The sequence below is a fragment of the Phyllobates terribilis genome, unplaced genomic scaffold, assembly GCF_046119375.1.
Source record: "Phyllobates terribilis strain yellow unplaced genomic scaffold, ASM4611937v1 Scaffold_2__4_contigs__length_985480577, whole genome shotgun sequence".
Taxonomy (NCBI): Eukaryota; Metazoa; Chordata; class Amphibia; order Anura; family Dendrobatidae; genus Phyllobates; species Phyllobates terribilis.
This window is the reverse complement of record NW_027362762.1, coordinates 437,781,338-437,803,793: the sequence shown is the minus strand read 5'-3', so window position 1 is coordinate 437,803,793 and position 22,456 is coordinate 437,781,338. Positions and strand designations below refer to the sequence as shown.

Below are 22,456 nucleotides of genomic sequence, written 5' to 3'. Positions count from 1 at the left end.
GCCTATCATTTCTACCAGTTGTCTGTTCCATTTGCACAACAGCAGGAGAAATTGATTCACAATCAGTGTTGCTTCATAACTGGACAGGTAGATTTCACAGAAGTGTTATTGACTTGGAGTTACATTGTGTTGTTTAAGTGTTCCCTTTATTTTTTTGAGCAGTGTATATAAGAAATTTGGAAATATTCTACTTCCCCACTTACTGGCTACCTTTGAGGAAGCGGTGAGGGGGAGAACCCTACTCCATTCAATGTAAGAGGTGGTGATAGTAGTCATACCTAAGCCAGGTAAAGACCCTTTAATCCCTGACTCATACAGGCCCATATCTTTATTGTCAACTGATGTTAAAATCATTGCGAAGGTTCTGGTGTCTAGATTGAATACAGTAATTTCTACAGTTATCCATACTGACCAGTCAGGCTTCATGCCTGATAGATCCACAGCTGTTAATATCCGGAGATTGCTTCTTAATCTTCAATTGCCGGTGGAAGGTGATGGGAATAGAGCTGTATGTTCTCTGGACGCCGCTAAGGCGTTCGATTCTGTTGAGTGGGAATATTTATGGGCGGTGTTGGAAAAGTTTGGTATAGGATCTAGTTTTATTTCATGGGTTAAATTGCTGTCTGGTAGGCTGATGGCTAGAATACGGGTAAATGGACACCTCTCCCCGGCTTTTGGACTGAGTGGGGGTATGTGGCAGGGGTGCCATTGTCCCTCCTGCTCTTTGCACTGACCATTGAACCCCTGGCATCGGTTATCAGGGAGCATCCAGGAATAGTTGGGTTTCGCAGAGGGAACAGTGAAGCGAAGGTCGCTTTATACGCTGACAATACTTTATTATTTCTGGCTAAAACTTCTGAGTCCCTTATAGCAATGGAAACGATAGAAACATTTGGAAAATTCTCTGGTCTGAAGATAAATTGGAGCAAATCAGTCATACTTGCATTGGACAATACAGAGGAGAATGCTTCCCACTACATTAATTCAGGATTACAAGTGGTATTGGAGTTTAAATATTTAGGCATCAATATAAATCGGAAAAAATAAATGATTGATTATGAGAAGTTGAATCCTGATCCAGTCTTAATTAAATTTAGAGGTAAACTAGGCGCCTGGTCTAAGATACCGTTGTCTGTTGTGGGCCTTACTAACCTGGTTAAAATGATCTGGATGCCACAACTGCTGTATGTTCTACACAACTCACCAATGTGGATAAATCAGAGGTTTTTCTTTAAAGTCAGTCAGGAGTTTAGAAAATTAATATGGGGCAAGCAGACTCCGAGAATTAATCTGGAAACATTGCAAAGAAACAAAACAATGGGAGGGCTTCTGGTTCCTAATCCATGGGTGTATTATGTGGCATCTCCGCTTCATCATATTCGGGGATGGGACGACCCTGGGGGAGGGGGATCTCGGCGTATGTTGCTACAGCATTATTTACAATCAGATAAACTCTATGAGGTACTGGAGGCGCATAAGTTTGGGACACTTGGAGCTAAAATACCGACTATGCTGTTATATCACAAACTTTGGGGGACAGTGAAAAAATTACAAGGAATAGAAGGTGTTTCACAATTTACTTCATTATGGAACCCTCCATGGCTTCCAAATCTATACCAACTGGTGGGACTTGGCTCCTGGAGAGCCAAGGGTTTAAACAGACTTAATCAAGTGCTGATAGGTGATGTGATTAAGGAATTCTCACAGCTGCAAAACGAATATGGGTTACCTCCCTCTGAATTCTATAAATACTTACAATTTAGGCACGCATATCGGGCGGAACGCATTGTTCTTTAAGGAGAGGTGCCCCGAAAATCAATGATATATAGAATAGCAAATCTACACAGTTCTCGTGGACTGATCTCATTACTTTATAACATTCTCTTAGACCTTATATTGAAAAACCAGCTAATGTGATCAAAAGAGAAATGGGAGAGTGTAATGGGACCCATAGAGGAAAATCACTGGTCAGATATACTGGAAAGAGTTCCACAGCTGTCTTTAAGTGAATCCCATAGACTGTCGCATATATATGTGATACACCAGGCATACAGGACACCTCAATTCTTATTTAACATAGGATTTCGTTCAGGTCCCCACTGTCCTAGATGCAAAACTAACATAGCAGATATGCTTCATATGATGTGGAATTGTCCTAACCTGATGTCCTTTTGGAAGACTGTTGTAGCAATGATTAACAGGGTTTATTCAATTGATGTAGAGCTTTCACCATTGGTATGTATATTTGGATATGTTGAAGATCTGACTATTGATGAGTATGGCAAAATTGCGGGGCACGTATGTTATATATGGCAAGAAAATTGATAGCCCAAAAATGGATAGCAGATCAGGAGCCTATGATATCAGAATTTATTGATGGCTAGTAAATTTGGAAAAAGGCATATACCTAAAAAGAGATGCTATCTCTAAATTTGACAAGATATTGATGGCTCTGGTTTGACATCTAGGGAACTGAAGAGATTTTGTCTTGACTTGCTTTGAGTTACGTTTCTATGATGCCTCAAATTAAACTTCTTTGAAAATTAATTAAAATGTTATTAGTACTTCCACAAGTTATATGGAATTGGATTGACTATAGTTACTATGTTCAAATATTTGTTCATCTAATTCTGCTGGTTCTACAGAGCCAAGATGTATAAATAACTCATGTTTAATGCTTCTTAAGGTTGGGAGGTGGAGAAGTGCGTTTCTCCAATGTTTGTCTGGTTGTTGTGTTTTTTCTTTTCCTTTGTGTAAATCTTCATAAAAATCAATAAAAAACATTTGATTAAAAAAAAAAAAAAAAAAAGTGAAAAATGTTTAATAAAAAGAATCTGATTAAAGCAGGTGCAGTTGTAACACCAGTGGCCATACCACAAATGTTTAATATGAGAGTACGGCTTCCACAGCCATAAATGAAAGGTTCTTACCTTCTGCTGTGTCAACTTCGTCTTTTTTGTCAAGAACAAACTGTTCCATTTCTTTCCTCAGGTCTTCTTGGTCTATGTTGCAAGAGTCAAAAGCTTCACTTACAAATTCTGACATTCCAGGACTGGTAGAGATCTCTTCTTCTTCCTGAGTAGTGAGGACACAGCATTATATTTATAGACACATTTATAGCATTCCCATTGGATATGTATAAAGAAATGGTTGCCCGACTGCAAAAGTTCCTACAAATCATGTCAGAGTAACGCCAAGACGCACACTTTCCCAGCAGAAAATTGTCCAAAGCATCACACTGGCTCCAACTGCTTACCTTCTTCCCATAGTGCATGCTGGTGCCATCAGTTCTCGTAATAAACTTAAGGGATAAAGCTTCTCTTTGTGGACAGTATCAAGTTGGTGTAAAGGGACTTATTGGCCATGTAAGCTCCCAGAGACATTAAATATTTAAATAGCTTCTTCCCAGAGGAAGAGAGCAGGGTCTCTAGTGCCACTGTTGGAAGTAGCAATCCTGTTGGCAGTAGCAATCCCAAAAGTCAATATGGATCCTTTAAGGAGCCTTGCCACAGACCTACCACCCAGTCAACCTTTTTTCCTCCTTTGCACAGTTCGGGGGAGGATCCAGAGACAGTGGTATGCAAACAGATTCTGATTTGGGTTTATATCCTGAGCAGTGTTACTTCCAACAGGTTACACTAGACCCTGCTCTCTTTCTCTGTGAGGAGGCTATGCATATGAACCCAATGTAAAAGAAAACAGGATTCATCAGATCAGGCCTCCTTATTTAAAGGGGTATTCCCATCTCAGTATGTAGTAGGTGTAATACTAATAATAATATTAGCAAATACCTCCAATTAGAAATGTAGTATAGTTATTCTGATTCGCTATGTCGCTTATCCCATGTAGGGCATTGCAGTAGCTTAGGTATCCATGGTTACGACCACTAAGAGCTGTCTAAATAACTGTCACTATATGAGTGGTCGTAACCATGGATACCTAAGCTACTGCAATGCCCTACATGGGGTAAGCGAACTACACTACATTTCAAATCGGAGGTATTTGCTAATATTATTATTATTACACCTACTACATATTCGGATAGGATCTTGGAGATGGGAGTACCCCTTTTATCGCTCCGTGGCCCAGTTCCAATGCTCAGATGTCCATTGTAGGTGCTTTTGGATGTGGACATTGGTCACAGTATGTATGGTGGGCAATCGACAGCTCGGCAACCCTATGGACAGCACGCTGTGATGCTCTGTGTGGTCTGACACCTATCAAATTGTTGTACAGTGGCAGTTTAGCAGTATGCCCCCTTCTGAAGCCATGTGTCCAACACTCATACAATACATAATTTGGGAAATGTCACAACAAAAGTACAAACAGGGTCTGGATGCCTTTCTTGATAAAATATAATATTGCAAGTAATGGGTACTAGATTTTGTGATTGGATGTTGATTCAGGGAACTAGTCTGATTGCCGTATGGAGTCAAAGGAATTTTTCCCTTAATATGGAGCTTAGTGTCTGCCCCTTGGGGTTTTTGCATTCTTGTGGATCAACATGTTAGGCTATAGAATGAACTCGATGGACTTATGTCTACCTTCATCCGAAAAAATTATGAAACTATGAGGCCGGACAGCAAAGGGACCAAGTCTATGATTTATATTTAAATATTTGCTATTACATTGCCACTTTCAAAATTACACCATTTCCCCTATTTATTACTACATGAACCACAATAGTCCATGGATTAATGGGCATAAATATTAAAACACGCCAAAGGCTATACAGGAGGAATGGCTATGGTTGGTTACCACTGGACCCAACAAAAATGATCTGACTGCTGCACTATACCATGCACCTTGTTCAACTTCTCCCTCATTCTCATTACAAAGCTGATAGGCCAAAAGGTGACTTTAACTGGCCAGTTTTTGAGAGATAAGCTATAAGAAAAGCATCACAAACTACAATAAGAGAAAAGTAAAGTACACAAGAACACGGACAACATAAGAGAAAATACCGCAACTATTTGGTGTGAATGAAGAAAAGGTGATCGTTACCTCCTGAGATTTATGAGGGGACTTGATGGCTACTGGTGGAGTCTTTGGTCTTACAGTTTCTAGAACGGTTTGAAGAAAGAGAAGTCGTTAGAAACTTGTGTGTGACATATTCAATAGCTTATGAGGATACAAGAAGCACTAAGAAAGTCTTCAAGAGTCCAGTGGCAGAAGATAAAGTAAGAGCCGGCTGGTGTTCACCAGCAGAAACTCTACTCCACAACAACAAAGTAAAGCAGCCATATCTCCATTTACAGTGGGGGGAAAAAAAGTATTTAGTCAGCCACCAATTGTGCAAGTTCTCCCACTTAAAAAGATGAGAGGCCTGAAATTGACATCATAGGTAGACCTCAACTATGAGAGACAAAATGAGGAAAAAAAATCCTGAAAATCACATTGTCTGATTTGGAAAGAAATTTTTTTTGAAATTTTTGTGGAAAATAAGTATTTGGTCAATTATAAAAGTTCATCTCAATACTTTGTTATATATCCTTTGTTGGCAATGACAGAGGTCAAACGTTTTCTGTAAGTCTTCACAAGGTTGGCACACACTGTTGCTGGTATGTTGGCCCATTCCTCCATGCAGATCTCCTCTAGAGCAGTGATGTTTTGGGGCTGTCGCTGGGCAACACGGACTTTCAATTCCCTCCAAAGGTTTTCTATGGGGTTTGATCTGGAGACTGGCTAGGCCACTCCAGGACCTTGAAATGATTCTTACGAAGCCACTCCTTCGTTGCCCTGGCGGTGTGCTTGGGATCATTGTCATGCTGAAAGACCCAGCCATGTTTCATCTTCAATGCCCTTGCTGATGGAAGGAGGTTTGCACTCAAAATCTCACGATACATGGCCCCATTCATTCTTTCATGTAGACTGATCAGTCGTCCTGGTCCCTTGGCAAAGAAACAGCCCCAAAGCATGATGTTGCCACCCCCATGCTTCACAGTAGGTATGGTGTTCTTTGGATGCAACTCAGCATTCTTTCTCCTCCAAACACGACGAGTTGTGTTTCTACCAAACAGTTCTACTTTGGTTTCACCTGACCATATGACATTCTCCCAATACTCCTTCTGGATCATCCAAATGCTCTCTAGCAAACTTCAGACGGGCCCAGACATGTAATGGCTTAAGCAGGGGTACACGTCTGGCACTGCAGGATCTAAGTACCTGGCGGCGTAGTGTGTTACTGATGGTAGCCTGTGTAGCGTTGGTCCCAGCTCTCTGCAGGTCATTCACTAGGTCCCCCCGTGTGGTTCTGGGATATTTGCTCACCGTTCTTGAGATCATTTTGACCCCACGGGGTAAGATCTTGTGTGGAGCCTTAGATCAAGGAAGATTATCAGTGGTCTTGTATGTCTTCCATTTTCTAATTATTGCTCCCACAGTTGATTTCTTCTCACCAAGCTGCTTGCCTATTGCAGATTCAGTCTCCCCAGCCTGGTGCAGGGCTACAATTTTGTTTCTGGTGTCCTTCAACAGCTCTTTGGTCTTCACCATAGTGGAGTTTGGAGTGTGACTGTTTGAGGTTGCGGACAGGTGTCTTTTATACTGATAACAAGTTCAAACAGGTGCCAGTACTACAGGTAATGAGTGGAGGACAGAAGAGCCTCTTAAAGAAGTTACAGGTCTGTGAAAAATCTTGCTTGTTTGTAATTGACCAGATACTTATTTTCCACCAAAATTTGAAAAAAATTTCTTTCCAAATCAGACAATGTGATTTTCAGGATTTGTTTTCTCATTTTGTTGAGGTCTACCTATGATGTCAATTACAGGCCTCTCATCTTTTTAAGTGGGAGAACTTGCACAATTGGTGGCTGACCAAATACTTTTTCCCCCACTGTATGTAACCATTATATAAAACTATACTGTTATTCTGCTCTGGTTGGATTATTTGTGTAGTAAGTAATTGTTTTCTGTAATGGTTGATTGAAGTAAGAGCAGCATTTTAAGGAATTTTTGTCACTGCTCATCTGAAGGGCAAACGTCAAGGCTGAGCAGATGCTCTGCGTGCTGCTTTTTTGTTAAAGGATTGGTCTTCAGTTCTCAATCAAGACCACAATCCTCTGGGGGCAGTGCGCTCCTAATTGATTGACAGTTCGGATCCACAGCCTGTACTGAGGACGCTCAGATACAGCTATATGAGGCAGCATCAGAGGAGTGCAGAGGCACTGAAGCTGGCCAAATCCACTGATCCAGAAGCTTCAGTGCAGCGCTTACAAGCTCATAGAAAAGAGCTTGGAAGTATTGCAATCATTGCCTATTAGACTGTGAAGTGAGTGGGCATCCAGAATGCATCAATATTCCTGCTGTTAAGCACCCTGTGAAGAGGTGGAGGATTGAATATCCTTAACCAAGAACCGGAGCATTTGTTAGTAATACCGCATCATGCTGTGCCGTATCCAAGCATCTACTTTAGGTGGAGAAGAATATGTTTCACGGCAAAATGTTTTTTCTTGCATCATCCAGCGAAGTTTGAACAGTGAAGTGTATAATTTACTTTGCTTAGAAAAAGGCTGCTTTTTATTCCACCAGACAATAGCATGAGCTATGCCTGCCATTGCCGTTCAGCCATTTACATTTGAACTCCTATTTGGCCAACAGCTCTCTCCACCCCAGACTCTCCAATAAACAAGCAAAATTAAATTTTAAGATTGGCCATATTTACCAGTGGTCAGGACAGATCAATAAATTAGAAGCTAAAGTTTAGCCATTTGTCTGTGGCCACCAATCATATTTAAGAAAGTGCCTTTCATGCCATCCTAAACATCCAGGGTGTGGTAAAAGCTTTTAGGTAAAACAGTGCAGGGGCCTTATATACACAGCAGTTACAGTTCAGTAATATCACTAAAGCGGTGACCAATCAGTAACTGCGGTGTATACAATGCAGCAGTACGATTTTAATTGAAAGAGCAAGATCTCATTCTTTAGCAATGCGCAATGGGTTATGGTATCTCACAAACCCGGTTGTTCGGACCCAACTTTCTCTATATATTAGGATCCTTTAGGATCCATTAGGATTTTTTTCTAATTAATGTTATTTAGTAAAATCACCTGCCGGCAGCTCCAGGTTGTTTTCTTGTATAATGAGGACAGGTCCAGACAGCTGGTACTTTAAACACATGTACTTTAATTTCTATTTCAGAAATCAATAGTACACGTGCAGGTAATAAACTTTGTGATATGTCTTATCAGAAAAATATAGCTTCTTTCTCCTCCAGGACTGATCACTTATTCTCAAGATGCTCATATCACAGATAAAATATGTATTCAGTGAAGACAGATTTTCCCATCACTGAGATAGAAGATGGCAGCTGTTACTGATAAGATTCTATGTAGAGGGAAGGGGAAGGGAGGATTAGCTCCGCCTCTAGCTTCCCCCTCCTCTTTTCTCCCCTCTATACACAGCCTCATCACTAGCAACTGCCATCTCCTATCTCAGTAATGTAACAACCTGTCTTTACTGAATACATATTTTACCTGTGAATTGCAAATTTTGAAAATTAATGATCAAGAGAAGAAGCAGATTTCTATAAGATATATTAGTTTCTTATATTCACGTGTATCATTGATTTATGAGATAAAAATCTGAACGTGTTTTTTTTTTTTTAATTTTCCTTAAAAAAAAAAAAAAAAAAAAAAACACCTTTTATTGTATTTCAAAATCCCCTTAGAGAACTAGAAGCTGCGATCGTCCAATTGCATGTGCTATACATAGCAGTGTCACGGGCTGGCTTTCATAAGATGATCGCAATGACAGGCACGGGGGTCATCAGCAGACCCCTGACTGTCATGGCAACCCATTGGCGCCCCGCGATCACATCATATGAGACTGTCACCCTTGTCGACGTGTGTTAAATACCACTGTCAGAGATTTAAAGAGCCACTCCAACTGCGGCTGCTAGAGGCACATGATAGCTGATTAAATCAGCTGTCATGTGCGGGGAAAGAAGCGGGCTCAGCACATGAGCCCGCATCAAAGACAGAGACACGACACATGACGTAAATATAACTCATATGTCGTGAAGGGGTTAACTAACTTTTAGCTGGCTGCCCTTCAATATTCCTACTGTACACTATTACTAGATTAATTGAATATAAACCGTAAAGATCATTTGTAGTATAGGCAGTACCGTATTTTCGGACTATAAGACGCACCGGACCATAAGACGCACCTAGGTTTTCGAGGATAAAAACAAAAAAATAAAAATGTAAGCAAAAAATGTGGTCATGATGCACTTTTAAGGGGGAGGGGGTCTTCTGCTGACACTGATATAGAGGTAATGTCCCCCAATTCTGACAATATCCCCCATCCTGGTATATATGCCCCCCCCCCCCTCGTCCCTGTCCCGGTATGCATGGCACCCCTCATCCCTGTCCCGGTATGCATGCACCCCTCGTCCCTATCGTAGTATGCATGGCACCCCTCGTCCCTATCCTAGTATGCATGGCACCCCTCATCCTTACCCTGGTATGTATGGCCTCCTCATCCTTACCCTGGTATGTATGGCCCCCTCATCCTTACCCTGGTATGTATGGCCCCCTCATCCTTACCCTGGTATGTATGGCCCCCTCATCCTTACCCTGGTATGTATGGCCCCCTCATCCTTACCCTGGTATGTATGGCCCCCTCATCCTTACCCTGGTATGTATGGCCCCCTCATCCTTACCCTAGTATGCATGGTCCCCCTAGTCCCCATTACGCTGCACATAAAAAAAAAAAAAAACACTCCTACTCACCTCTCTGCTTTCCTCCAGCGCTGCGTCCTGTCTGCCCGCACTGATCTCTCCATGTGAGCCGCGCATGACGTCACTGCCATACGCGGCTCACATGGAGAGATCAGCTGCCGGAAGTCACTGCTCCCCACGCCGGGACTGTGTGCGCGGGGAACAGTGACTTCACTCTCCTTCATAGTCGGCACACAGCAGCTCAGTAAAGGGCATGAATATTCACCCCCTCCCCACGCCCATGGGCATGGAGAGGTTGAATATTCATACCCTTTAACAGCTGGCACAGGCGATTCCGGCAGCAGCAGGAGCCGCAGCGCGGCTACACTGTGTGCTGCTATTAAGGATCATGAATATACAGTGCTCCCCACGCCCCATGGGCGTGGGGAGCAGTGAATATTCATTTTCTTTAGCAGCGGGGACAGTGTAGGCTGCCTCCTGTGCCCCGCTCCTCCACTGCTACCGCTCCCCCCACACCCTATCTATATCTAGGGTGTGGTGGGGAGCGGGAGCGGAGCGAGGCACAGGGGGGCAGCAGCCACCCGCTGCAGTCTATAATATATACACACACATATATATACACACACACACACACACACACACCCATTTTCCTCCAAAATTTTGGAGGAAAAAAAAGTGCGTCTTACAGTCCGAAAAATACGGTAGTTGGAATAATGATCATAATTTCCGGAGCGTAATAATGGACCACTTGACTATATAATGACTGGTAAGCAGCACATCCTTGCAGCACCTGCGGCTCTACAATAGTCAAGACATCATTATCACCACTTTTAAAAAAAAGTCTACGCAACGTAACAGTAGAAACAATATTCATCTACCAGATGCAAACATTTGTCTTACCTTCTAAGCCTTCATGGCTTTGCTTGCCATTTGTCTTATCAGAGTTGCCAGTGGATTGCTGGGCAGCCAGTGCAGTCAGTTGTGCAGACTGCTTTATCAAAGACACCCGATAAAAATAATTCCTCCAAAATACATCTTCTTTCACACTAAAAAGAAAACAAACATCTTACACGTAAAATATACAACAAGCTTTATATGTGGTCAAACTATAAACAGTAAATTAAAATAACTGCCCATAATCATGGCTCAGTCACATCAGGAATAGGCAACTCCATTTTCCCTTATGTAAGAAAACCTGCTCTCGGAATAATAAAAACATTTAGCCATTATGGGAGCCTCCAATTTATAATAAACTATAAAATAAGAAAAACCTTGAAAAAGTTTGAAATGAAAAGGTTATACTTTCAGGTAACTTTTCAGAATAAGCTCTCATGGGAGTGTATATGAGGAATAACACTATATCTGGCCATTAAATGAATGTATCCCGCATTTTCATCAGTTTTTCCCTGTGCTGGTTTTCTCTGAATCACTTAACTCTAACCAAATGGGTGGAGACGATCGGCTTTGATCTCTGCCACATAGAGCACAGCATACTGAGTGATTCCTGCTCTCCATTTCTTAGTTGCCACACAGATAGAAGCAGCATCAGGAAGGACATTATCCAGCTGTACTGGTCAGTGTAGATGTGAATCCAGCTTTAGGATGAGGTAAAAAAGACATGATCTTTTGTGTGTCTCCCTCTGCATGCTTTTTCCACTCAGCTCCCCACTCAATAGAATATAAAATTAGGTGTATTCTGACACCTCACTATAATGGCAGTCTGTTTTGTATTGACCAAGACTAAAAATGACCCGGCAAGAAGATTCGTGCTGCCTGAACCACAAGCAGCATGTATCAGACACTGGCTGTATAATTTCAGTCACGTATGTTTCACTTTGAATGGCTGCGGTGTTTCAGAGGGAAACATACTTTAAAAGTTTACAATGACTAAGCCACACGGGGGACTAGTCGAAGAGGTTGGTTCCTCAGCAGCTTCTCCCCACCCGCTACCAATAACCGGTCTCTCCCTATACACGCATGCAGGGAGAGACCTCACAGTGATTGGTTCAGGCAGCATGTGTCTGCTGTCAGGTACCCTATAAGGCTGTTTTTTAAGAGCAGAAGGTATGGCTGTTGGAGAAGTGTATGCTAAGTGGAGAAAAACAGATTTCTCAGCCAAAATATATTAATTTAATAATTTATTACATTACACATACTTTAGTATGTTGCAAGCACAGTCTCACTGAAGAACAATTATATTTTAAGTGGACATCTGCTTCTCACCCATCTCAACTATGCAATTACAAATTTATTCTCAGGTGCTGACACACACTTTTTTTTTTTTGTAGCATTTCGCTCAGGAAGGCATTAGGAAGATTCACACAGGCAGCATTTTTAGTCCGACAAGGCAAGGTTTATTAACTTCATAAACCCTAGAGGGACTTTAACCCCTTCGCCCAAAAGCCTGTATTCACCTTCTTGACCAGGCCAATTTTTACAATTCTGACCACTATCACTTTATGAGGTAATAACTCTGGAACGCTTCAACGGATCCCGCTGATTCTGAGACTGTTTTTTTGTGACATATTGTACTTCATGACTGTGGTAAAATATATTTCATATGACTTGTGTTTGTGAAAATATCGGAAATTTGGCGAAAATTGTGAAAATTTTGCAATTTTCAAACTTTTTATCTTTATGCCCTTAAATCAGATATGTCCCACAAAATAGTTCATAAATAACATTTCCCACACGTCTACTTTAAATCAGCACAATTTTGGAAACATCATTTTTTTTCTTAGGAAATTCTAAGGGTTAAAAGTTGACCAGCGATTTCTCATTTTTACAACACCATTTTTTTTAGGGACCACATCACATTTGAAATGACTTAGGGGTCTATACGACAGAATGGTGTCACTTTTGGGTATTTTCTAAAAACTGCACCCCCCAAAGCGCTCAAAACCACATTCAAGAAGTTTATTAACCCTTCATGTACTTCACAGGAATTAATAGAATGTGGAAGGAAAAAATAAACATTTAACTTTTTTTCACAAAAATGTTACTTTAGACCCAATTTTTTTTTTACTTTCACAAGGGCAACAGGAGAAAATGGACCCCAAAATTTATTGTGCAACTTCTCCTGAGCACACAGATACCCAATATGTGGGGGAAAACCACTGTTTGGGCACACGGCAAGGCTCTGAAGGGAACGAGCGCCATTTGACTTTTTGAACGTAAAATTAAATTTGGAGAGCCCCTGATGTGCCTAAACAGTACAAACCCCCCACAAGTGACCCCATTTTGGAAACTAACCCCCATCAAGGATTTTATCAAGGGGTATAGTGAACATTTTGAACCCAGAGGTACGACACAGAATTTGATAACATTAGGTCATCATATTGAATATGTTGTCAATAGTCTTGAGCACAAGTGCTCGCTACTTGAGTTTGCATCGGGTACTCAGGTATGCACCATGTACAGCGTGTGCTCGAGTGACATGCTCGAGTCCTTGCCCCGCATGTTTCACGGTTATTAGACACCCAAAAAAAAACATGCGGGGATCGCTCGTGCATGGCAGGCAATCCCCACGTGGTTTTATTTTAGGCTGTATAACAGCAGCGAAACATATGGGACGGAGACTCGAGCAGGTCACTCGAGCACCCGCGATACTCGGTGCATACCCGAGCACCCGATGCAAACTCAAGTAGCTTTCTAGTCGGTTTTTTGGGGGGCAGAATGAGCAAAAACCAGCAATTCAGAAATTTTTATACCATTCCGCTTGTGGTAAAATTGATAAGGTCGCTTTATTCTTCGGGTCAGTACAATTACAGTGATACTACTACATTTAAATAGTTTTTTTTATGTTTTGGCGCTTTTACACAAAAACTATTTTATAGAAAAAATAATTACTTTTGCAACGCTTTATTCTGAGAGCTATAATTTTTTATTTTTCCGCTGACGGAGCTGTATTGCGGCTTGTTTTTTGCGGGACAAAATGACGTTTTCAGTGGTAACATTTTTATTTACATATGTCTTTTTGATTGCGTTTTATTCCACCTTTTGTTCGGCGGTATCATAATAAAAGTTTTTTTGCCTTGTTTTTCATTATTTTTACGGTGTTTACTTAAGGGGTTAACTAGTGGGATAGTTTTATAGGTTGGTTTGTTAAGGACGCGGCAATACCAAATAGGTGTACTTTTTTTTTTTTTTTTTTTTACACAGATAAATTTATTGGATCAATATTTATACCTTTTTTGTTCTTTATTTTGTGATTTTTTATATGTTTACAATTTTTATGAACTTTTTTTTTTTTTTAATTGCTTTTTCACATTGTAAAATTGATGTCCCATCCTGGGACAAAGTCAGATCAGTGATCTGATGCCCTGCAGTGCATCTGCACTGCAGAGCATCAGATCAGCATCTGACAGGCAGAAGGAGGCATCTCAGCTCCTGCTATCTGAGCAGACGCTGAGTGGCTACCTTCCTGCAGGACCCTGAAGGACCCCGCGGCCATCTTGGGACGGGGGGGGGGCACCATGGAGACCATAAACACAACACGATCGCATCGCATTGTGTTGATGGGATCACAGAGGGTACCCACTCCCTCTGCGATGCCCTGCGATGTTGCTGTCACTATTGACAGCGGCATCACAGGGGTTAAACGCCCGTGATCGGTGCTAGCACAGATTGTAGGTGATGCTGCGGGTGGTCAGCTCTCACAGAGCTGACACCCGTATGTGATCGCGACGGAACTCAGCATGAGCCCGCCCGATCACCGCACCGTACATGTACTGCTCTTTGTGGGAACGCAGCTCCCACAGCGCAGTATATACACGCCGCACGTCGGGAAGGGGTAATAGAAAACAGCCGTGCTCCAGCTCAAAGGTAAATACAGCTGGAAAGTACATTACATACAGCAGGTCAATACTCCAGCAGATATAAATCCACTCACACACAGGTCAGTATGAGATCTCTCCAGCTCCCACACTCAGGTAGACTGTCCACAACAAAATTGTCCTTTTCCCTCCAGGACCAAAGACAGCTTAGCTCCTCAGCTGACTCCCCAGTCACTCCATTCAGAGAGACACCATCAGTTGTCTCTATCCCAGCTACAGGTCACACCTCGGATGGTCAATCACGAGCTTACACACTCGCCTCTGCTGCACCCAGCAGACTGACTCACCATACATACATACATACATGACTGGTTTCCTACAAACTAATAGACTAATTGCCAAACATTCAGAACACTCACAGTTTTGGGACGAGATCAAATCTCATACGATTCAGCAGCTCATCTTCCTGAAGCATTACAAGGGCAACGGGGTACATCTGATCAAAGTCAAAATTAAAATGGACACCGGCAGGAGGGTCTCTGAGGAAGTTTCTCCTGTCCTTAAAAAATGAAAAAAAAAAAAAACACATAGTAATAATAAACATTCTGTACAACATAAATCATATCCACAGAAAGTGCTAGTGCTCACTGTAACAGACTGGAAACAGATATTTATTCTATTAATTAGCAGGATAATATACTGAAGAATTGATGGATCCTACTAAAGCCTTACTCCCTTATGGCACTGCATCGGTAGATGCATGTCAGTATGTATGCATGGCCGGCAGAGTGAATGGAGCCCTATAGATACAAGAGAAGTGTATTCACAGGGAGCTTTTCCTGAACTATACATAAAACACAGGGCTCAGACACAGCATAGACACAGCATACACAGAGCATACATTTATACTGAGCCTAAAGAGTGGACTACAACAATCATTAAAAGCCAACTCTTACCGCTGACAAGGCCAAGATTTGCTGCTGAATGGTCTCTTCCTCACTGTAGCCCACCCAAGGAGGAACGGCAGCTTCTATTAAAAATAATAATAAATAAAAAAATAAAAAGTTCCTTCAAAATTGTGTGTCTGTAGATTACTCTCAATATTTGCTATTTGTTAAAGATGTGCAGCAGTTCTAAATGAAAATTAACAGTTACACACTTATTAAATAGTTGGCTCTAATCAGTTGAAACACAAAAGTCAGTAGCCCTCTATTAGGTGTAATGTAAGGGGCTGTTACGCAGAGATCTCTGTCCATAATTATAGTGTCACGAGTTTACTGTGACAGAGAGGAGACAGAAGACCACGCTGTCTGATTCCACATACTCCTGCACTGTTTAGAAGCACTTCACCTTCATATTAAGTAGTGCAGGTTTCTGCTAGCAATGCAGGGGTTAAACTGTTCAGTTGAGAGCTCCTGGAAGCTTTCCTGCTGTGATGATCTCAGCTGTTCAGTGTTGGTCAAGCCCCTCTCCTATATATACTGTATACTGGCATCTGGCAAGCAGGTATTGCCAGAGTTAGGCCACGGCCCCACTATCAGTATTTGGTCAGTATTTTTTCTCAGGAGTGGGAGCCAAAACCAGGAGTGGGTGATAAATACAGAATTGGTGACTTGTTTCTATTATACCTTTTCTCTGATTGTTCCTCACCTGGTTTTGGCTCCCACACCTGAGAAAAAAATCCTCACCGAATTCTTACCAAATACTGATATTGGGGCCTTGGCCTTTGCTTCATGCTGCATGGTTCTGGACCTGAAGGAGTTTTTTTTTTGGTTTGAGGAGACGTTTGGTGTATTTATATAAAGACTGTTACTTTGTTCTGGTTGTGTGCAAATCCTCACCCTCTCCTATTTGGTTTTTTCCTTCCTTCACTCCCCGGTGTTCCACTCTGTTGTTTGTGAGTGCATATTTGTGTGACTGTTTTTTTTCCTTTATCCCTGTACATATTCCCTTGTTAGTCTGGTTGGTGAATTTCCATACACTACTACTCCCCTCTTCCCTGGGTAATGGGAGGGAACAGACTAAGGGTGGATACAGGAGCTCAGCAACGTACGTGGCCCCGGCGTCTTCACCATTAGAAGTAATCCGGGGAGCAGTTATAAGTAGGGTGCCCCCTAGCACTAGGGACAGGGAAGGAGCCCCTGGCCCCGGGATATCCAACAACAGAGTTGTGACATACAGGCTCAGAGCAGCTTGTACGCAAGTCTAAGTAACACCTCCCATCTGACTTCTTCACATGTAGAAAAGGACATAGGGCAGTCCAATTCTCTTCTACTCTATCCAAGGTTAAATGGAATAGACCATCAGAAAATGACCACCTGTTTAAATCAGGTTTTAGAGTAAATATATTTGTTACAAAATTTTGGCTTTTTTTATTTTTCATCTGATGTAAATTAAAATCTTGCAATTTTCATATTGGCCCTGGGGCTATTCTACACTAATACTCCTGCTTCTTTCAGGAAATTCACATGTACATTAGCAGCAATAGACAGACTCCGACCCTATCTTTTGTACTGAAGTGTTTCCCAATCCTGTACGGAAGTTCCGCACATCAGTCGCGATATAGTGAAGTTATCATGACCTGCTGCGCGCTCAAGACGCACAGGCTCAATGGTGGAAGAGGAAGCCGACGGCTGACGAGGGGGCCATATGGTGCAGGACGCCACCGTTTCCAATCCTTTTGCTGAGCCGATCTCTATAAGAACAGCCAAAAGGGCAGAATGTGGTGCACGGGCCACATTTTGCCCAGGTCATGCTCAGACTATCATAATAAAAGTGAATTTTCTTCAAATGTTTCTGTTCAACGTTGCATTTGTGACATGCATGTTAAGTTTCAATATAGAGTTGGGGTTATGAGACTGATTCATCATTGTGAAATACAGACAACACCATATTAAAGTTAGAACGGCTATATACCTGTATGCAATCCCCTCTTTGGGTTTACCGAAAGCTGAACATACACTTTAAAATCGTTCAAATACTATATAGTGAAGGTAAATAGGATGTACAAACAGAATCAGTCAGGAGGAACAAGAAAGACATGGTAACATGCCATTTAGTACAATAATAGGAACAATACAAAGGCAAGGAATGAAGATGTGAAATGTGTCCCTGCACAGCCATGGAAATGCTGTCAGGCATGGGCAGATGCCATTCTGTATGACATACTGACTGGACATACCTGCTTTTTTATTTGACTTCTCCTGTACAAATTTGTCCTGTTCTTTCTGGAATTCACCAATGATGGTCTGTAAATAAAAAGCAACAAATAAAATCAATAGATTTTTATGAATGGCAGTGAACATAGCATTTAAAGGCTAAGACACTACAGATTTGTGGTGCAGATTATGCACTGAAAATTAGCAGCGGATTAATGTAAGCTACAGTGGCTTGCGATTCACCCTCCTTGGCATTTTTCGTGTTTTGCTACATCACAACCTGAAATTTCACTGGGTTTTTTTTGTTTGTTTTTTAGGGCTTGCATCAGTTCATGTAAAGAACATGCCTACAACTGTGAACATTTGGTTTTCTTTTTATTGTGAAGCAAACAAATAGGAAAAAAATAACTGAAAACTTCAGTGTGCATAACTATTCACCCCCCTAAAGTCACTACTTTTTAAAGCAATTACAGCTGCAAGTCGCTTTGGATAAGTCTCTATGAGCTTTCCACATCTTGCACTGGGATTTTTGCCCATTCCTCAAGGCAAAACTGCTCCAGCTCCTTCAAGTTAGATGGTTTCCTCTAGTGAACATCAATCTTGAAGTCTGAACACAGATTCTCAATTGGATTAAGGTCTGGGCTTTGACTAGACCACTACAAACATTTACACGTTCCCCTTAAACCTCTCAAGTGTTGCTTTAGCAATATGCTTTGGGTCATTGTCTTGTGGGAAGGTGAATCTCCGTCCCAGTCTCAAATCACTGACAGACTAAAACAGGTTTTGCTCAAGAATATCCCTGCATTTCGCACCATCCATCTTCCCCTCAACTTGGAGCATTTTCCCTGTACATGCTGCCGAAAAACATCCTAACAGCATGATGCTGCCACCACGTTTCACTGCAGGGATGGTGTTCTTGGGGTGAAGAGCTGTGTTGCTTTGGCGCAAGACATAGCATTTACCTTGATGGCTAAAAAGTTCAATTTTGGTCTCATCTGACCACAGTATCTTCCTCTATGGAGTGTATGGCTTATTGTGGTCGTATGGACAGATACTCCAGTCTCTGCTTGGGAACAATGCAGCTCCTTCAGGGTTACTTTTGGTCTCTGTGCTGCCTCTCTGATTAATGCCCTCCTTGCCCGGGCTGAGAGTTTTGGAGGGCAGCCCTCTCTTTGCTGTGGTACCATGGTTTGTTGTGGTACCATGTTCTTTCCATTTGATGATCATGGATTTGATGGTGCTCCGGGGGATCATCAGAGATTGGGATATTTTTTATTTATTTTTTTAACCCAACACTGACTTGCACTTCTGAACAACTTTGTCCCTGACTTGTTGGGAGATCTCCTTGGTCTTCATGGTGTTGTTTGGATAGTGGTGCCTCTTGCTTAATGGTGTTGCAGCCTCTGTGGCATTTCAGAAAAAGTGTGTATATACTGTGTATATAGACATGTGACACTTAGATTGCACACAAGTGGACTTCCTTTCAATAAGCATGTCATTTATGAAGGTTATTACTTGCACCAGAAATTTTTAGGGGCTTCATCACAAAAGGGGTGAATACATATGCACGTCAGAATTTTTAGTTATTTGATCCCATAAATGTAATTTATGCCTCTCACTTCACTAAGTTAGACTATTTAGTGCTGGTGCATCACACACAAATTGGATTGGGGGGATAAATACTTTTTCAAGCCACTGTATGTAAAAACAACTTGCTCTTCATGTGTTCAGGCTTTTGAGCTTCTTTTAGCTACTTCAGGTTTTAAAAAAAAAAAAAAAGAAACGGCAAACTGATAAAAGACGTGACCTGACTATTCTTCAGGCACTTTTCCACTTTGAAGACACTCTAAACAATATAATAGAAGTCATTGGGAAGGCTCAAAAGAGGCCTGGACATCTTTTTGAGCATTTTTTATTTAAGGAAAAAAAATACCAGCTTTTTTTTTTTTTTTTTTTTTTTTTATTGTTTCATGAAAAAAGTCTGGGAAAACAACTGTAAAACAGTGCTTTAAAAAAAAATAATAATAATCACAGAAATGCCGGGGAAACTATTAAAAATAAAAAGCTTCAGGTTCATAAACTCTATAAAAGAGAAGCATTTCCTGTAGAGTCTTCCATCTTAAAAACTGAAGTTTTTGGCTGCCTGACAAAGGCACAGTGTGAACATAACCTTAGAATGATTATTTCCCTGAAAAAAACTTTTTGGGGTTTATGAGAGAAAAATAGCACAATGGAACTTCAGCACCAGAGATGCAGAAAATATCTACAGGCCAAGGCACAGATTCCCTTCAGATATAAGAAGTGCTGATAAAAGGTAAAACCCACATGATAAAAAATAAGCTGACCTGGAAGGAGAGGATGCCAGAATGTGTCATCACATCTGATGTCATGTGAGTAAGGGCCAGATATCTGAGCCTTCAATACAATGCTGTGTGCCCAACCTTCATATGAGGTACAGAGGACACCACAAATCAGATAATCAGAAAAGCCGTTCTCAGTCCGTAAACGAGCATTGATCAACTATACAAGTCTATTTACTGGCCCGTTTATGCAGGCCGACAAGTACTGATGGCAACAGAACATTCAATAACTGTGGGGTCCACACACAGCATCATGTTACTGGCAGTACACCCCCCGATTACTGCCGTTAATGATGTTTTTAATTGAGCCAATCACCCGACAAAGGTGCAAATATGGGCTGATAAATGTACTTATCGGCCCGGATCAGAGAAGGGCACTCAGGATTTCACATGCCACTCCAGTAAAGTCTTTCCGGACGGCAGCAATGTTCCTTCACACTGAGGATAAAACCAGATACTAAAGAAAGGGATGGACAAGCCCTAACAAGTGCCATAAACATAACCCTTCAAACCTTATCAATGATGCCATCAATTTTTCCTTCTTCAACAGACTTTTTGATAGTATGAGCAGTTTCAGTAACCGATTCGGAGATCTTTTTCGTTGCGACTGAAGCCATGCTTAAGAGATAACCTGGAAAAGAGACAAAAATTATGTAGCTTATTTATTGGCTGTATTTCTTTTTGTTTAGCTACATGTGACATATGAGTACAGATGGTTATAACAAGTGACAGAAGACGTCATCCATCTATTGTCCCCAGGTATTCAACGCAGAACATGACAGACGAAAAACCAGCTGTTTTCCTGCACTGAACAATGATAGCGGCGGAGTGCTGAACGTCTGCTCACCATCACAGCAGGTCACTAAATTGTGTTCCTGGATGACCAACAAGAAGAACAACCCAGATAAGCTACAGGAGAGATGGACACCAGTATAGGACCAGTGAAAATGTTATAACCTATCCTGCGAGGCTACAATTTGGTGATGGTAACTATCCCTGGGTCACTTCAAAAGCAAACACGATGGGGAAGATTAATCAAAACTCGTCAAAAAGCAAAACCACAACAACAAAAAAAAAAACAGATCAAAAAAGCTAATATACCCCTAAGCAGTCATTTATGATTCTATAACACCAGCAGTGGGAACTGGCTGTAATAGCAGGGATTGGAGGTAACTTTGACCCCCACCGTGTAACCCCTTAAATGATGTGGTCAATCATGACCACTGCATCTCCCCAGAACAATCTTGGGATACCTAGGTCTCCAGCTGCCATAGCTTCCTACAATATCCCTTAGGTCTGCCATGTTTTAATGCCTATTAGGCTGCATGTCAGTAAAAAACAACAGGCATGTATAATGAACTGCACTACAGTAATGCAAGTGTACTTTGTAATCAATGGAATGAAGCTACAAGTCCCCTTGTAGGAATAAGAAATATTTATAAAAAAAATATATATATTTTTAAATGGGATATTCCAGGTTTTGTCCAGAAGTGCTCACCGCTCCCCAACCTCCCGCTTTTCTGCTTGTTGTGGAACAGTGCGCTCTTGATGGACTGACGGTTTGGACCAGTAGAATGGTCGCACCACTGGTCTGGACTGTGCGCTCTCTAATGCCGCAGCATCGGAGACACACAGGGCCTCCGGAGCTGGCTGGATTCAGCAATATGGCCAACTTCAGAGCAGCCGTAGCAAAGAGCTGCGTCCTTTACCTAAGGAGCCCAGGCAACCGCTGAGAGACAACAGGTAAATTGCAAAGTTGCCTGCTTTACTAACTAACTTGTAAATTACCCATTTAAAAAGATGAGACAACCTCTTTAAGAAAAAAACTGCAAGTAAAAAAAAACAAAGAAAAAAAACAAAAAACACACAATTTCAATAAGAAAAGACGCAATCTTGTGGGGTAATAAAGTACAGTAAATGTCATACTTAAAAAAAAAAATGAAAACCAATAAAAATGCCAGAAATGCAAAATAAATACACTGTGTTCCAAATTATTATGAAAATAATATTTTCTCAGATTTTCCCAAATTACCTATATGAATTGCAGTCATTGTAATTTTCCACACATAACACATCTGCATCTCTGGCTGCTATGGGCATAAAAGGGGACAAACTTATGGTGTGGCACCCATGCTCCCCTGACCTCAACCCCATTGAGAACCTCTGGAGCATCATCAAAAGGAGTGTCTATGATGGCGGGAGGCAGTTCACATCTAAGCAACATCTCTGGGAGGGTATTCTGTCCTCATGCAAAACAATTAAAGCAGAAACCATCCAAAACCTGACAAATTCAATGGACGAGAGAGTTCAGAAGCTCCTTTCGAACAAGGGGTCCTATGTGCAAATGTAACATCACCTAGAATAAAGTTTTGAGTTGAAAACTGTTTGATTTCAGTTTGTAATAACCTGCTAATGCTTATAATTTCAAAAATGACCATTTTTTTGTTCTTTATTAAAATGAAAAGGTTGAAAACTCTGC

The 22,456-nt window shown here is 41.4% G+C and overlaps 1 protein-coding gene across 1 annotated transcript in view; it reads right to left on the bottom strand.

Moving 5' to 3' along the window:
• Positions 1 to 22,456, bottom strand: part of SYAP1 (synapse associated protein 1) — a 37,371-nt gene that overhangs the window by 7,985 nt on the left and 6,930 nt on the right. The window contains exons 2-8 of the mRNA XM_073665414.1: positions 20,490 to 20,608; positions 17,641 to 17,707; positions 15,416 to 15,489; positions 14,879 to 15,018; positions 10,585 to 10,730; positions 5,005 to 5,063; positions 2,931 to 3,075 (exon numbers count right to left, since the gene is read on the bottom strand). Of these exons, the coding sequence (XP_073521515.1) occupies positions 2,931 to 3,075; positions 5,005 to 5,063; positions 10,585 to 10,730; positions 14,879 to 15,018; positions 15,416 to 15,489; positions 17,641 to 17,707; positions 20,490 to 20,608 (750 nt within the window). The remainder of the gene's footprint in view (positions 1 to 2,930; positions 3,076 to 5,004; positions 5,064 to 10,584; positions 10,731 to 14,878; positions 15,019 to 15,415; positions 15,490 to 17,640; positions 17,708 to 20,489; positions 20,609 to 22,456) is intronic.